General features: G+C 32.4%; 1 protein-coding gene across 1 annotated transcript in view; it reads left to right on the plus strand.

Moving 5' to 3' along the window:
* LOC114339533 (putative E3 ubiquitin-protein ligase UBR7) overlaps positions 1–15,521 on the plus strand; it is a 47,020-nt gene extending 31,499 nt beyond the window's left edge. The window contains exon 4 of the mRNA XM_028290190.2: positions 7,680–15,521. Within this exon, the coding sequence (XP_028145991.2) occupies positions 7,680–8,045 (366 nt within the window). The 3' untranslated portion in view covers positions 8,046–15,521. The remainder of the gene's footprint in view (positions 1–7,679) is intronic.
* The last annotated feature ends 2,533 nt before the right edge of the window (positions 15,522–18,054 follow it).

Below are 18,054 nucleotides of genomic sequence, written 5' to 3' on the forward strand. Positions count from 1 at the left end.
CAGATGGACGATGTTATGATATATATGCCAAAAAACATATAATTTCAAAATAAAAATCGGTCAGTTTCAAAATTCATTTCCAGAGCCCCCATTCTCGAGAAAATTAATTTATTCCAACTCAAACGTCCTCACTGTATATGAAAGTCTGGAATTATTTCAGAAGTGGCTAAGAGCGTAATTAAACAAAAAATTGTTTCAATAGAGGTCGGTAATATGACCGAGGCAGATCTTCATAATAAGGTAATATTGTCAGATCTTCAGTTTTGAATAATGTCTTTGTTAATACATCTGGTTTTCTGTCAAATTCTTCTTGTATTGTCAAAGTATTTTTCACCTCTTTTTTTATATCGTATTTTATTACTTTCGTCCTGAAAAATAGAAAATAGAAAAAATATTTCACAAATAAACATTGCTTTTTGCTTAATTCAATGTTCCAGCTGCCACCCCCCTTCCTCTTGACAGTTTAAACATTTAATTCAAGCAAAAAGCAATGTTTATTGGCCAAAAACATTTTTTTTTTCGTTTTTTGACAGCAGTAAAATGTATTTTGAATTAAATAAATTACATACATTCTTCTTTCTGTATCATTAATTTAATTAAAAACATTTTTTTGGAGACCCTGTATAAATAATTATTTTAGTGTTTATATTACTGAATACAAAATAGAATACCCATTCAAATGAGCTAGCACACGACCCCTATTCTCATTTAAAAAAAGAATGTGTGTGTACTTTGTACGCACGTAAGAAGTTATACTTCTATTACATATTATGTGATTTCAACGAAATTGATATAATGTACTTTAAACAGTTTATTTATATTTTATTTAAATATTAAACTAATTTTAATACTTACTACTTTCCAAAAATTTTTATTAAGACAATACCAAAAATTTAAAAAAATAAAAGAATAAAACACACACAAACACATTGAAAAATGCCACAAAGAAAAACTGATTTCTGAACGATAATAATTGTTGGCAAAAATTTTAAATACGCATTTTCTGAAAAAAAATTATATAATAAATATACTTACAATCATAAAATGCATAAAAAAATAAAAACTTGCATCGGGATTCGAACCCGCGAATTTGGGGACGCTTTGATTCGTAATCGAAGCCTAGACTCACTCATCCAATTACTCATTATTTGTCATGTGGAAAAATAGGTCAACTGAACGTTTTACTGTTTGACAGTTATTCTGAATTTAAATCAAATTAGGTATGTAGTTTGATTTTTGTGGAAAAAAATATTAAAATATAACAAAACAGTAAGAAAACAATATATTAGATGAAGATTGGTAGAACTTTTGTTGGTAATCAAATTAAGCATGTAAATCAAAGCATTACATACCTACTAGATAAATAAATCTAGGCCAAAAAATCATAATTTAAAAATAAAAATCGGACCTAATTTCGGATTTCTCTCTAAAATCCCCATTCTTGAGAAAATAAATTTATTCCAACCTAATCCAAATGTATAATTACAATATGATTATAATAAAAACTACTTACCAAATTAGAATGAGTCCTTGTCCAAAATAGTCCAAAAATATATATGAAAACTATTTAAAAAGGCAGTATAACTATTAACTAACTTTTGTTTGTTGTTTCTTTTCACACAAATTTCAAAACGCAACAACCATAAATAATCAAACCACAGCCGACATATTGAATAATTTTTGACATGTCATTTGAACATCCAATCAGAACAAATGCGCATGCGCTGGGATCGTAGGTTTTAACATATAAAAATTCACCCTCATAACGCGCGTAAAGAAGTATAACTTCAAAAATCATCGACTGAAAAATAAAAATAACCTTACGAAATAGCGAATTTATACCTTTCATTTGCACCATACTGTATGTGGTTTTAGGACGTTTAACATATCAAAATCTAATAGAAATGATTAAACTTAGTATGTTAAATGTTATGTCTCTTCCCTAACCTGATATGTTTACGTCATAGCTATTTCTGTGCAATTTTAGATACCACTATTATTGTTGCCAACAAAACATTAGCTTAGATATTTCACTTGGAAATTTCAGTCAAGCATTAATTTATTCAAATATAAATCACAAATTAAGGGGCCGGCGTAGCTCAGACAGTAGGATGTCTGACTCACATGCTGGTAGGCCTGAGTTCGAAACCCAACGCCGGCGAAAACAGCTAGACATTTTTAAAAATGCCTATAGGCCCCAGGTCGACTCAGCCCGAATAAAATGAGTACCCAGGGTAAAACCAGGGGTAATAATAGGCGGTTGAAGCGTAGCACTGGCCCTGTTACCTTCCTTGTATACCGTAGGCCCTAGATATAGCAGACTACCCTGCTATAATCCCAAAGCCGCGTCAGCGGTATTCGCGGTGTGCAAGTACTTGGAGGGGATGCGAGAAATGATCGTGCGCTAATAGCGGAGAAATCTTGCAACTTTCTTAAATAATTCATAGTGTCAATTGAAATTGTCAAATTGACGTATATTTCATATCCACTGCATTGAAGAAGAAAAATTATATGTTGCTCCACAATATTGATAAGATATGCAATGCTTATATAAAAGTAAATTTAATTAATTGCGAAAAAGTGCGAAAAATGTTGCTGAGCTATGAAACCAGATGTCGCTTTTCCGAACTTCACGGTCCCAATAAAACGGGAGACTATTATTATTAAATCACAAATTATTACATCCAATAAATAGCATTTAAACTTACACAATACTACTTACTACACAATACTACTTACACAACACACTATAAATTTTGTTATATTGATTCAATAAAATTGTGTTTTGACTAGGAAAGTTTTGGGGTAGTTCTGATTTCTGTCATTATATATGGATTTTGGGCTGCTGAATTCGAATATGAGGTTTGCGGACAAAATTTCTTGCCGAAACATTGAAAAAATCGAAAAATCTCAGCATTTTTCCGCTTTTTGCTCAAATCTCGAAAATTATTAACTTTTAGTAAATGGTCTGTTGACAGAAATTAAAGTACTTAAAATTATCTACAAATATCAATATTTACTTTTTTTTTTCAGACGAACCGTTCCGTCTAAAGTACAAGTTGAAAATTGCCAATTTTTAACGGTCTCGGCAAAACCCACTTTTTACATTCCAAAACTTTATTTTTTATTAGAATGCTGTCATTTGATAAATTTCTCCTAGTTTTCTGTACAAATAATAAATGTTAGTTCATAGGTATGGTATGTCTCTTATGACAGCTTGTACAGAAATGTATCTGCTTTTCCCTTAGAGCCACAGAAGATCAGGCACAGATGGAGTCACAGTTTCAATTGGTGTGAACATTTCCTTCGGATCTGTTATCTTGATTTCTGATAAAACTTGAGGTTTTGTCCTTTTAAAATGAATTAGTTGAACAGTTCCCTGACTTCCATAAACCTCAGGCGCTGGTTTCTTTTTTATCCGAGGAGTGGATTGCTTAGTAGCTACTTCATGTTTTTGTGCAATACAAGAAATGACACATATGATGTGAAAAGTGTGGTATTCGTCGATTGTATGTACGTTAAAATCAGTGTTATCGTACACCTGTAGTGTAAAGCACGGCAGGTCAATTTTATGCTGATCGCCTGCGAATGCTGACACTTCTAGCCGAACAGCTTCTGTATAGGATGAACAAAATCCCAAAGAGGAAACTACATCAACCTATTTTCTTGAGCCGTACTTTTTGTAGAGAAAACGGCCAAACCTGCAAGGAATGGTGAGACCAACTATCTGGGTCTTACTGCCGCTACAAGACTATGAGCAAGCGCGTTGCTTATCTGGAAGTGTCAGCAATCGCAGGCGATCCGCAGAAAATTGACCAGCCGTGCTTTACACAACAGGTGTACGAAACCGCTGATTTTAACCCTTTCTATGCCAGGCCTTAATTTGCATGTTGGTCCCTTAATCCCAAAGGTTTTTTCATGCTTAGAGTCCCATTGCTTTATATATACGTCGTATATAAATAAACAAATAAATGACCAAAACATGTTTTAAACATGAGTTTTTTTTAACCAACTTAAACGTTTTCTTTTCAAAAGTACTCATCAGAGAGTAAAACCAACTTGAAAAAATGTAACTAACTTAAAAAAATAATGTAGTGTAAATTAACATTAAAAGTTTTCTTTTGTGTGGTACTCCTCAAAACATGACACTCAAAGGCCGACTCCGCATCTTGCATACATGTATCTCGATTCGCTTCTTTTTTTTCTGGTCTTTTCTGTGGCTACAAACGCTTCACCTTCTATCAGCTACCTGTAAGCGTTGCCACCAGTGCTACAATATAGCATATATCTAAAATATGTGAACAAATATATACGGCAATGGGTCCGCATGACCTGTCTTAGGTGCCAACATTTTGTGGCTTTGGTAACAATAATCTAACATTTTCGGACATATTTCTACGGCATTGGGACACCAATGAGTCTAAAATTTTATAAGCTACGCATATTTCGGCTTTGGTAAATTGAGATCATAACACCTTGAACATATATATATATATATATATATATATATATATATATATATATATATATATATATATATATATATACGGCAGCTGGGAATACAGACCCACTTTTTCAAAAACATATATATGCAGCGTTGGGACAGAAAGGGTTAACGTACATACAATCGACGGATACCACACTTTTTACGTCATGGGTGGCATTTCTTGTATTGCACCAAAACATGCAATAGCTCCTAACCAATCCATTCCTCGGCTGAAAACAAAACCCGCACCTGAGGTTTATGGAAGTCAGAGAGCTGTTCAACTAATACATTTTGAAAGGACAAAACCTCAAGGTTTATCAGAAATCAAGATCCGAAGGGAATGTTCACACCAACTGAAACTGTGACTCCATCTGTGCCTGATCTTCTGTGGCTCTAAGGGAAAAGCAGTCTCGGTATTTTAGAATGGAATGGATTCATGGAAGCTATGAGAAGAGACATACCATATTCATATTATGAACTAACATTTATTATTTGTACAGAAAACTAGGAGAAATTTATCAAATGACAGCATTCTAATAAAATTTAAAGTTTTGAAATGTAAAAAGTGGGTTTTGCCGAGACCGTTAAAATTGGCAATTTTCAACTTGCACTTTAGACCGAACGGTTCGTCTGAAAAAAAAAGTAAATAGTGATATTTGTAGATAATTTTAAGTACTTTAATTTCTGTTGACAGACCATTTAATAAAAGTTAATAGTTTTCGAGATTTAAGCAAATAAGCGGAAAAAATCTGAAATTTGTCGGTTTTTTCGCGATTTTTTCAATGTTCCGGTAAGAAATTTTGTCTACCCCAAAACTTTCCCACTAGGGAGCTCGTAGAGTACAAATTGACTGAATCATATTGGCAACATGAATTTTGACAACAACTTGCATCAAAATGGCATGAGAAATAGAACATGTTCTAATTTTTCGTCTAGCACAGGAATTGCTTGAAAATATCACCATTGCATGCGCAGTTGCATAATATGTTTTGCATGGCTCGTGCATAGCATTAAAATTGCATAATGTGAAACCATATTGGCACAATTTTTTTTATTTTATAATTATAGTATAATTAGTATAATTATTCTACTATTAGCCAATTCTGAAATCATTCAAGTGTTCCATACCCTTGCTACACGTTTTATATTAGCAACAGTTTCCCCCGATGATTATTTTAAATAAGTAGCTCTAAATTCTTACTAATTTAAAGATCCAAATTACTGAGCCGGTTTTCCTATTACTAGTAAAATATATTTTATTTATCTATTTTTTATTTGTAAAATATAATATATACAGGGTGATTGATTAGTAGGGTAAAGCTCAATAGCTACGCCATAGTAATAGATAGCAATAAAAGTTAATAACATAAAATTTTAGCCACCTTTGAGCTTCACATTACAAAATTAGTTAGAATGTTACAGGGTGTTCGATAACACAGTGGCAGACCAAACTTATGTTTTTTTAAATAGAACACCCTATATTTTATTTTAAATTCGAAATCCTGTTAACTTCTCCATCACAAAAATATAAAGGTTTGTTATGTTATACAGGGTATTTACAAAGTTATAACCAATTTTATATGAAAATCGTAACAAGTTCAACTCCCTGTATAAATAAAAATAAGCAAAACAACAATGGTTTATTAATGCCATATTTTTTAACGTATTGTCAAAATTTTCAAGAATGGTCGATATTGCTAATTTTCTTTATATCAAATACAGGGTGAGTCAAAACGCAAGTACATTATTTTCTCAGTAATTTTAAATGGAACACCCTGTATTTTATATCACTATTGAAAAGTACCATTACCGTACTTTAATTTTTAGATAACATTCCCTATGTCTACATTTATTAGTTTTCGAGATATTTTCATTTTTCAATGGATCAGTAGCGTGGCCACCCAAATCACCAGAATATAATAAACTGGACTGATTTTTTTGGGGGTACGTTAATAATGAAGTTTATAAAATACCTCCAACAATAAGGGATGAGATGAAAAATAGAATACAAAGTGTATTTCAATGTGTTAATTTACAAATGCTCCGTAGAGTAAGTAGCTCATTCAATGATTGTTTTTAGGCGTACATAAATGTGTTAGGAGATAATTTTGAACACCTTATGTAATTAAATATTAAAAATATTTTATTAAAAGTAGCTTCTAATTTTTTCAAACATGTTTTTTTGCAAAATGTATTACTGATAAATTATGTCTTGTTCTTTATTTGTTACATTGTTACATTTACATACAAAACACCTAAAATAATTTGCTCTGAAAAATGAAAATATCTCGAAAACTAATAAATTTGGGCATAGAGAATGTTATATAAAAATTAAAGTATGTTAATGTTACTTTTCAATAATGATATAAAATACAGGGTGTTCCATTTAACATTACTGAGAAAATAATGTACTTGCGTTTTGACTCACCCTGTATTTGATATAAAGAAAATTAGCAATATCAATAATTCTTAAAAATTTTGACAATAAATAAAAATATATGGCATTAATAAACCATTGCTGTTGTGCTTATTTTTATTTATACAGGGAGTTGAACTTGTTACGATTTTCATACAAAATTGGTTATAACTTTGTAAATACCCTGTATAACATTACAAACCTTTATATTTTTGTGATGGAGAAGTTAACAGGATTTCCAATATAAAATAAAATATAGGGTGTTCCATTAAAAAAAACATAAGTTAGGTCTGCCACTGTGTTATCGAACATCCTGTAACATTCTAACTAATTTTGTAATGTGAAGTTCAAAGGTGGCTAAAATTTTTGTTATTAACTTTTATTGCTATCTATTACTATAGCGGAGCTATTGAGCTTTACCACAGTATAAAGAGGGACAGTAGAACCACTCTCCGAAAAATTGGAAGTAAAATCTGTAGTCGCGCATGGCGACCGTGCAATGCCCTTAGTCGCTTTTGCCCCACTCTCGCATTGCTAGTCGCATAGAAACGTACGGATTTTAACAGGGAAAACCCGCATCCACCACTGGTGAATTACCAATTGCGTACTGCCGGTATTACTTCTTGAGATCAAAGCCTCGACAGAGGAGTGGTTTTACTGTGGAACCTCTATATACTGTGGCTTTACCCTACTAATCAATCACCCTGTATTTTTATTTTATTTATCTATTTATTTTTATACGTTTTTATTTTGCTCATTTGGATTATTACATTACAGGTAAACTGGCGTAAAGAACTTTGTACATGCGATGACTGTTTAAAAATGTACGAAAATGAGGATGTCGCTTTTCTACTAGATTCCGAAGATCCGGTACATTTATACGAAGAAAAAGGTAAAGCTAAAGCTCAAGAAGTAGCTGATGATCACCTTCAACAACAAATGAATTCAATTCCCAGAACTCAACTTATAGACTGCATAGCTGGATACAATGACTTAAAAGAGAGACTGGGAGAATACCTTAAAAAATTTGCGGAAAACAAGAAAATAGTTAGAGAAGAAGATATTCGAGAATTTTTTGATGAGATGAACGCTCGTAAAAAACAACGAGTCAATCAAGTTGAAGTTTCCCATTTTTGCCGTTAATTATTTTTACTTAATATGTATTATACAAAAGTTCTATTGTATGAATTAATAGTTCATTCTTTAACGGTAAAATATTGCAAAACCTCTAAATTTTAAAGAACCGCTTGGATTGACATGAAATTTGGCATACACACAGCTAACAAGTCAAAGAAAAAAAGTGATATTGTGCCGATATGTGCTTTTGCCCTGGGGGTGGTTTTCACCCCCTCTTGGGGGTTAAAAAATATTCGTCCAAAGAAAGTCAGGAAATGGGTAAACTGGCTAATTTTAAGTAACTTTTGTTCTATAGAGTTTTTTCACTAAGTCGATACTTTTCGAGTTATTTGGCAGTGAATATGTTCATTTTTTCAACAAAATAACCACGCTTTTAGACGGTTTTTCGCAAATGACTCAAATAGTAAGTATTTTGTCGAAAAAGCATTCTTAGCAAAAATATAGCCTATAAAATTTTTTAAAAAATGGTGTATATATCACGTCTTTTTATTTAGTAGAAGCAGAGTTATAGCTAATGAAAAATAGGTTCAAATTCGTCAAATTCCAAATGGAATACTTTAACGTGAAATAACCAAAAATGAACCACATTTCGGGGAAAACTCATTACAACTTATTTAAAGTGTTTAAAAAAAGCTTCATTTTTGTTTTAAAAAAAAATATTCTAGCATCAAAATTAAACAAGTTACGCTCAAAATAAAGTTAGTCCCTTTTGGTTTTGGTAAAAAAATCGAGAAAATCACCCCCTAATTAGTATCTTAAATGAACTTAATCGTAACGACTTCACAAGTTTCTGACTCGTGTATATATTGTTTATATGATCTGTAAGTTTCATCGGTTCAAAGTCCTTATTATTGAAAGGGCTGTAGTTAAAAGGGGTTGAACGAGTCACTGATCACGAATGTATGTAAATTTAGAAACAACAAATCTTGATCAATTTTTGTCTAACAGAAAAACAAAAAAATACATGATATTGAGAAAAGCAAAACTGTCTTTTTTTGTTTCGAGATTTTTGGTATCTCTAACAATTTTTAAGTTATTTTGAAAAAAAAGCATATTTTTCAAAATTTAAATTTTTAAAAATTTTACTTTGAAACCAAATTTTTTCAAAAATAAGCACTTTGAATCGATGAAACTTACAGATCATATAAACACAATATAAGTAAAATAATTTGTGGAGCGGCAACGATTAATTTCATTTAAGTTGCTAATTAGGGGGTGGTCTTCCCGATTTTTTTTTGCAAAAACAAAAGGGACCATCTTTATTTTCAGCGTAACTTGCTTAAATTTAATGCTAGAAACTTTTTGTAAAAACAAAAATAAAGCTTTTTTTAAACACTTTAAAAAAGTTATAATGGGTTTTCCCCAAAAAGTGCTTAATTTTTTGGATATTTCACGTCGAAATATTCTATTTGAAATTTGGTGAATATGAATCTATTTTTCATTGGCTATAACTCTGGTTCTACGAGATCCAGAGACCTAAAGCGTACACCATTTTTTTTTTACTTTTTTATAGGCTATATTTTTACTAAGAACGTTTTTTTCGACAAAATACTTACTTTTTGAGTTATTTGCGAAAAACCGGCTAAAAATGTGGTTATTTTGTTGAAAAATGAACATATTCACTCGCAAATAACTAGAAAAGTGTTGACTTGGCGAAAAAGCTCTATAGAACAAAAGTTACTTAAAATTAGTCAGTTTACCCATTTCCGGACTTGTTTTGGACATATATTTTTTCACCCCCAAGAGGGAGTGAAAGTCACCCCCAGGGCAAAAGCACACATCGGCACAATATCACTTTTTTTCTTTGACATGTAAGCTATGCGTATGCCAAATTTCATGACAATCCAAGCGGTGAAGCAAAAACCGTGAAAGAATGGACTATAAATGTAGCAGTAGCTTATACAGGGTGTCCAGAAACTCTACCGACAAACGAAGACAGGAGATATTTCAGATAATTTAACCCAATTCACTTAGTCCGAAAATGCTTCCTAAGGGAGCTAGAGCTCTTTGAAGATGGCGTCTTATAATTAGTTTTTCTTAAATACCTCCAGAAAGCTTCTATTTAAAAAAACAAAAATTGGTACGCGTATTTATCTACAAGATATAAATCTAATCCATCCATTGCAAATTTCTAGTACCGATCATAGGCGTCCGTTTTGGGTAGGGCAACGGTTATTTTATCGCATAACTTTTTTATCTTTAACTTTTATGCATTTCTGACACTGGATTATGAAATTGTGAAGTATTCTAGTACTAAAAGGTACTCTTGTTTTAAATCGGTAGGACACGCCGTTTTCTAGAAAAATCGATTTGAAAATTTTTCGCTTTTTAAATAAAAAATTCAAACAAAAAACTGTTTAGAAAGACGAAAACTGGTACATTTATTTATATTCCAGAGATAAATAGTACTGGTCATAGGCGTCGGTTTTTGGTAGGTCAACAGTTATTTTATAGCATAACTTTTTTGTCTTGAATTTTTGAGCATTTTTGACACTATATTATTAAATTATGAGGTATTCGAGTACTAAACATTACTCTTACTTTATGTTGGTAAAATACTTCGTTTTTTGTTGCAAAGTTCTTTCAATTTTTTTTCAAATTCCAAAAACGAAAAACTTTCAAATCGATTTTTCTAGAAAACGGTGTGTCCTACCGACTTAAAGCAAGAGTACCTTTTAGTACTAGAATACCTCACAATTTAAAAATGCATAAAAGTTAAGGACAAAAAAGTTATGCTATAAAATACCCGTTGCTCTACCCAAAACGAACGCCTATGACCGGTACTAGAAATTTACAATGGATGGAATCGATTCATCTCTGAAAAGTAAATATGCATACCAATTTTCGTTTTTCTAAATAGAAGCGTTCTGGAGGTATTTAAGAAAAACTAATTTCATGACGCCATCTTCAAAGAGCTCTAGCTCCCTTAAGAAGCATTTTCGGACTAGGTGAATTGGGTTAAATTGTCTTAAAATTATCTGAGGAATCTCCTGTCTTCGTTTGTCGGTAGTTTCTGGACACCCTGTACAGTCATCATCATCGTCAGTAGCTCGACAACCCTTTTTGGGTCCTGGTTGTTCTAGGATTTTCCGCCATTCTGTTCTGTTCCTTGCTTTGTTTTTCCAGTTGGTAATCTCAAGTGATTTGAGATCTTGTTCCGTGTATCTAAGTTTGGGTCTTTCCTTTGACCTTCTCCCTACTGGTGTCTGCCTCATTATATGTTTTGGTATTTCAATCTCCAGATAGTTTTGTAATATAGGATAGGTTTCTTTGGCCTGTCATTTGCTGGCCTTCATGTATTTGGTTATTATTTCATTATTATTTAGGCCACTGTTTTGTGCCGCTCTTTCTATCACATTAAATGCTTCTATCATCTCTTTCGCTTCATCTTGGCAAATGCCAATATTTGTACACATTTTGTTATTATTGTTCCTCTGGTGTTGACTTTTGACTCTCTAATTATTTTCTCTAATGTGATGTTGAATAGAATATATGATAGGGTAACTACCTGTCGTAGGCCCGTTCTAACATAGGTTGTATAGATTGTATAAAAAATATATTCACTGTTACCTATAATAATTACACTGCCCTGCAAAAAAATGTTCTTAAATGTTTCCTTCACGTCGTGAAGTTGTCTATACTAATTACACTGCCCCGCAAAAAAAATGTTTTTAAATGTTTCCTTCACGTCATGAGCCAAAATAATTTTTAGTTGATAAAAACCAATCATCATCATCACCATCATCAATCAGTCCTAGTGATGTAAGAAGAGAATATTTTCAAGAGAATATTCTCTTGAGAGTGGCTGCATTCTTAATCGTGCTAAGACGATACATAAAAAAGAAAAATGGAAAATGTGGATACGGCTTTTCTTAGTAAATGCGAAACAATGAGTAATCTGGTTAACTGTAAAGAGACCGAAAGCAGTAGACCGAACTCATTAGACTGAAAAGCACTTTACTGAAACCTCACTAGACAGTAGGAAACCGAAAAGCAGGAGACCGAAAAGCATTAAGTACATAATACAGGGTGCTCAAACAGGATTGTAATCTGAGCAAGGGTAACACCAACCTCCCTTCACCCTTTATCCATAACGGTTGTTGTCATAATCATTAAATTCAAATTAGAAGCAAATCAAATTTACCCTTAATATCTTTTTACCTTCACTAATTTGTTTAACGGATGAAAATTATTTCGTATCAGACTGTACAGTACAGTATTGTACTGTACACAGCCTACACAGGGTGTTTGGTAAAGAATGGGCCATAGCTTAACCTTAGATTCCTGATCTTAAAATAGGCCGATTTAAGTTAACTTACCTTAGTACGAAAGTTGATAATAAACGAAATAAAGGGTGTCAAAGTTAAACTTTTATTTTATTTATTCTTGAATATTTCCTGACAATCATGGGATAACAACACGAAACTTGGTAAGTGGTGATGGTACTGTACACCTTACTAAATTATGTTAAACAAACGTTTCTGGCTACTACCAGAGGCGTACAACGGGGGAACGTGAATGGTTGACCCTTCCCAAATTCTACGCCACTGGTGAAATAGCTATTTTAGCATAATTTTTAGATTCTTCAATACTTTCTATGTAAATAACATACTCTTCATTCGTAACGATAAAGCCATTAGTTTTCGAGATATTTGAAGCTAAAAACGAAACAGCATAATACATTAATCAAAATAAGTGTGCCTTTTAATTTTTAACTTCAAATATCTCGAAAACTAATGACTTTATCGTTACGAATGAAGAGTATATTATTTGCATAGAAAGTATTATAGAATCTAAAAAATATGCTAAAATAACAGTTTCATCAGTGGCGTAGAATTTGGAAAGGGTCAACCATTCACTTTCCCCTATCGTACGCCTCTGGTATTAACCAGAAACGATTATTTAACATAATTTAGTATGGTGTACAGTACCTAAACTCTCTGCCAAGTATCATAAAGATATGTCAAATAGTTTTATAGTACCGGGCACACATAGTTCTTACTTACTTAGATAAAAAATAAATTATTAAAAAAAAAAGAATACTTTAAAATAATTTGACATATCCGTGTCATAATTGGCAGAAAGTGTAGACACTATACACCTTACTAAATTATGTTAAATAATCGTTTCTGGTTAATACCAGAGGCGTACGACAGGGGAAAGTGAATGGTTGACCCTTCCCAAATTCTACGCCACTGGTGAAACTTCTATTTTAGCATAATTTTTAGATTCTCCAATACTTTGTATGCAAATAATATACTTTTCAGTCGTAACGATAAAGTCATTAGTTTTCGAGATATTTGAAGTTAAAAATGAAAAGGCACACTTATTTTGATTAAGGTATTACGCTCCTTCATTTTTAGCTTCAAATTTCTCGAAAACTAATGGCTTTATGGTTACGTATGAAGAGTATGTTATTTACATAGAAAGTATTGGAGAATCAAAAAATTGCACTACAATAGAAATTCCGCCAGTGGCGTAGAATTTGGGAAGGGTCAACCATTCACGTTCCCCCGTCGTACGCCTCTGGTCGTAGCCAGAAACGTTTGTTTAACATAATTTAATAGGGTGTACAGTACCAGCACCACTTACCAAATTTCGTGTTGTTGTCCCTTGCCTGTCAGGAAATATTCAATAATAAATAAAATAAAAGTTTAACTTTGACACCCTGTATTTCCGTTATTATCAACTTTTGTACTAAGGTAAGTTAGCTTAAATCGACCTATTTAAACCTTAGGAATCGAAGGTTAAGCTATGGCCCATTCTTTACCAAACACCCTGTATATAAAATAATACAAAAAAAAACAATAAACAAAAAGACATACATAATCAAAATCTTAGCATAATTTACTGCAATCTTTTTTAATTTATGTACGTACCATTTCAGTCTAATGCTGTTTGGTCTAGTGAGGTTTCGGTAAAGTGCTTTTCGGTCCAATGAGTTCGGTCTACTGCTTTCGGTCTAATTGTCGTGTACCGAGTAATCTAACTATGGAAATAATGCTAGACAATTATTTGTTTAAGAATTTTACAAGAATGTCAAAAAGTGATTTCAAACTATTAATAAATATGATAGGGCCAAGAATAAAGAAGAAAGATCAAACATGAGAAACGCAATACCAATCTTATCAAGATTAGCAGTTGTTATTTATATATACTAAAAGTTTTAGCTTAATGTATTTATTCAGGGTGCCCTACTCTTCCATTTGTCTCATAGTTCCAGAAGTATGCCAAGTTCCACAACTCTGGATGTAAGTGTACTGCATTAATAAACCTCATTGTGATTTCATTTCACCGCATATTCATCTTTTCTTTGTATGTTTTGAAAAAACCAAATTAAATTTCAACAGAGTACATGAAATAAAGAGGAAATACAGAGCAATATTGTTCAAATACCAGTAAGATTTCGGCCACATGGCTCAGCCAAACGGCGATATTTTCATTAGATGGCTGTAATGTTGCCAGAAACCTACCAAATACATATTTTCTGCAACATATTGCTTCAAAAACTAGTCCTTTAGACGTAGACCAATCCATGACTGAGCTGGCGACTCGTGAAAAATAAAATCCCACAACTTCTCATCAGTGTATTGAAATGCAGAATGTAGATGACCAGGATGAGGTAATGATAGAAATAGATTCTGAACCTGAGGCCTCATATTTTTCTGATTAAATCACCACATCCATTACTTGCATTATTTGTTGTTAAGAAGAAACTTTCACTTTTTTATCAAATAAATTTTGTGTTCTCTGTTGTTTTTGTATATAATTTCATGATTTTTAATACCCTATTTCATCTTCAACAATATCCCTAAGTGCGTCATAGAGTTCATTCTTACAAAATTCCCCATATCGAGAATATTCTCTGATTTTTCATTCTCGAGAATTTTCCAACACTAATCAGTAATGCTTTGTTTATTGTTGAACATATTTGTTGTTATTTGTTGAACAGGCCTCCTCCATATATTTCATTCGTTCTTATTATATTCTGCGCCTCTTCTATCCTCGCATCCGGCTGTAAGCTACTGCACGCATCTCTATTTAGACTACAACTTTTATATATTACATTTAAGTTTGTTACGTATTTGATAATAATAAACAATGAAATACTTTTGCTTATTAATTTATACTTTTGAAGGTTTCCTCGGTATATAGTGTACTCTGTATTTTAGATTTTTTTAAATGATATAGATCATTTAAATGATTTAGATCACAGCAAAGTATTTCAGTGTTGAGTATGACTTAATTTGTTATCAGTATACAATAGTCAAAATACAGTACACGATATATGTATTTTATAGAATTCGGCATTGTAACGAGATAATTATTACTAAGCTATTTATTATTTTGATCTTATCTGTATATCTGAAATTTATTGTATTTTTCTTGATTTAAACTTATTTAATACAGTAGAAGTTATCTGCTCTATAATATCTAAAATTATTTGTGTAATAACCATTTCAAATATATTTTTTCAATGTCTGTTATTTTGTGTTATTTAAATATTACGGGTGATTCGATTAGAAGTACTTTTTTCAAAAAGAAAAAACAATGAAAAAAATTAATTTTATTTGAAAATCTTTAATACCATACAAAATAACTATTGTTTACAATTACAGTGGAATCCCGATAAGTCGGCCCACGATAACCCGAACCGATTTTCATCAGACGAAACATTTCAACAATAAAAATGTATGTAATATATTTGAGAGATAATGGGTATAATTTGAACTATACGATAGTAAAAATGACTCCATGGCACACGGTGGCAGAGCGACGTTCATTGTCTCGGATTACCGGAAACAACAGGCCCTGGTATTCCTTTATTTATTTCAAACTTTCTTAGTATTGTTTAAAAAAGGCTAAAATACTATTTAATAAATTCTTTAAGCAATGGTCTCATTCTTCACTGTTCTTAAATAAAATAACATCGTTCCGATTGTGACCGTATTGTGTAGTACAGACATATTTCAATTATAACGGAGTTTATCTGTAAGTATACCGTATTTTATTAATTTTTACCATATTCTCCGGCTAACCCGGATGGGCCGTGGTCCCGATTAATCCTGAGTTATCGATGTTCCACTGTATTCCTTCTTAAAAGATAGTTTCTTTCAAATTTTGACCGTGACTGCGGTTAAGATTGCGGTCCATTCTGCAGTTCCAATTCTCGATGACGCGTTCGAGCATTTCGATTAGTATTTGACCAATGACTAGAGTAATATTGGCCTCAATCTTAGCCGGTTTATTCATGTAGCATAGGCGTAACCAGGGGGTGGTTTTGTGGATTATAACCCCCCCCCTTTGGATGTACTTTGAGCTCTATACGCTTAACACCATTATTATTCCATACCCCCCAGAGACCTTCAAGTAGATGTAACCCCCCCCCCTTTAGGATCATCCTGGTTACACCTCTGTCATGTATACTTTGGACTTTATATAGCCCCAAAGGAGAACGGTAGATGTGTAATGTCACATGATATATATAGACGGCCAATTCATTGGTCCGAAGCGTGAAATAAACTGCTCTTCGAATCGTTCTCGCAGTAGAGCCATGTTGTATGGTCAGTAGCGCCATCTTGTTGGAAACAAATGTCGAGACTACGAGTTTCGATTTCAGGTACCAATTATCCGTTATTGTCAACGCCAGTTAAATTGGCGAGACGCACAAACTCAAAATTGAAGTCGCTTGGGGTGGTTTAGATGGTGGTCATCAGTCTCCTCCCAGCAGTCATTTGCGTAACACGAAAGTGAAGTGCGGCTATTATTTTTCAGACTTCTTATTATTTTAGATAGTTAAGTGTGTTTGTGACAGTTTCTTCAAAATAAAATTGATGCAAATGAGTGGAGAAAACGATGTGACCATGTCATTAAGAAGGAAGTTGAATACATGGACAGTGAGATAGTGGTTTTACACCGACTTTTAACTCCAACTCAGTAGAGTTTTCTTCCGATGATGAAGATGAAGAAAATTATTTTCAATTACCACTTTCCTACACTTGATACTCGTTTTAATGTTATAATAAAACCAAAATATTACAATTAAACAATGACTATTAAACTTAAACATTTAATTTGAAAACAACATTAACGTAGTTTTATTTGTTTAATTAAATTCAGTCATAATTATTATTGTGTTTATACACAAGTGAAAGAATACATGTCTACCACTAGGTAGGTAGGTATTCTTTGACTAAGTTAAATAGATATTATAAACAAGTGGCTTTCTATTATTGACTAAAAAAATAATACTAATTTCGTTTCTCTAATAATATATTAAAGCTTGCGAAAAAATATTACCTTTTTAATTGTGTAATATCTAATAACACTGAAAACACTTAGGTATCAGAAATAGTAAACCGATATTAAAATCATAGGGCGTACCCATATAGCACACAACGTCCGATGTACGTCCATATAACGTACATTTAAAGTCCAAACGTCCATGGACCAAAACTGGACGTACTATGTACGTACATTACGGGACGTCCATTGGACGTTTGATTTCAACGTACATTGGACATCCATTTGTGGTCCATGGATATTTTACACAAAACGAGACTATTATATTAAGTCCCAATACAAACTAAATGAGAATCTTCTTGACAACGTTGTCGCTCCTCGCGCTATCGGTCGTGAAAGGTAGTATTAGGCAGGTACTTTTAGGGGATTATCGCTGTTAATTGTTGTGGAATACTGAAGGATGGTTTATTTATGATAATTCACAGAATGGCAAACGCGCTTGTAATATACAACAACGGTACTGACTCTAAAAATAGTTTGGAACAGAAACAGAACAGAGATTAAACCTCTTTTAATGTGCATGCTTCCTAGGGCGTCATTATCTGAATCTCGTCTTTATGAAAATACATCCTGTGATATATTTGTGTTTTCTGTTTATCGTGCAAGTGCAGTCGTGCATTAATGAAGTTCCTAGTTCCTATAATAAAGTATATATTATAATGAAGTTATAGTAAAGAGAAATAAAAAGGTCTTTTGTGTAATATTTTTAAGT

Source organism: Diabrotica virgifera, chromosome 6, assembly GCF_917563875.1.
Source record: "Diabrotica virgifera virgifera chromosome 6, PGI_DIABVI_V3a".
In the NCBI taxonomy this organism is placed as follows: Eukaryota; Metazoa; Arthropoda; class Insecta; order Coleoptera; family Chrysomelidae; genus Diabrotica; species Diabrotica virgifera.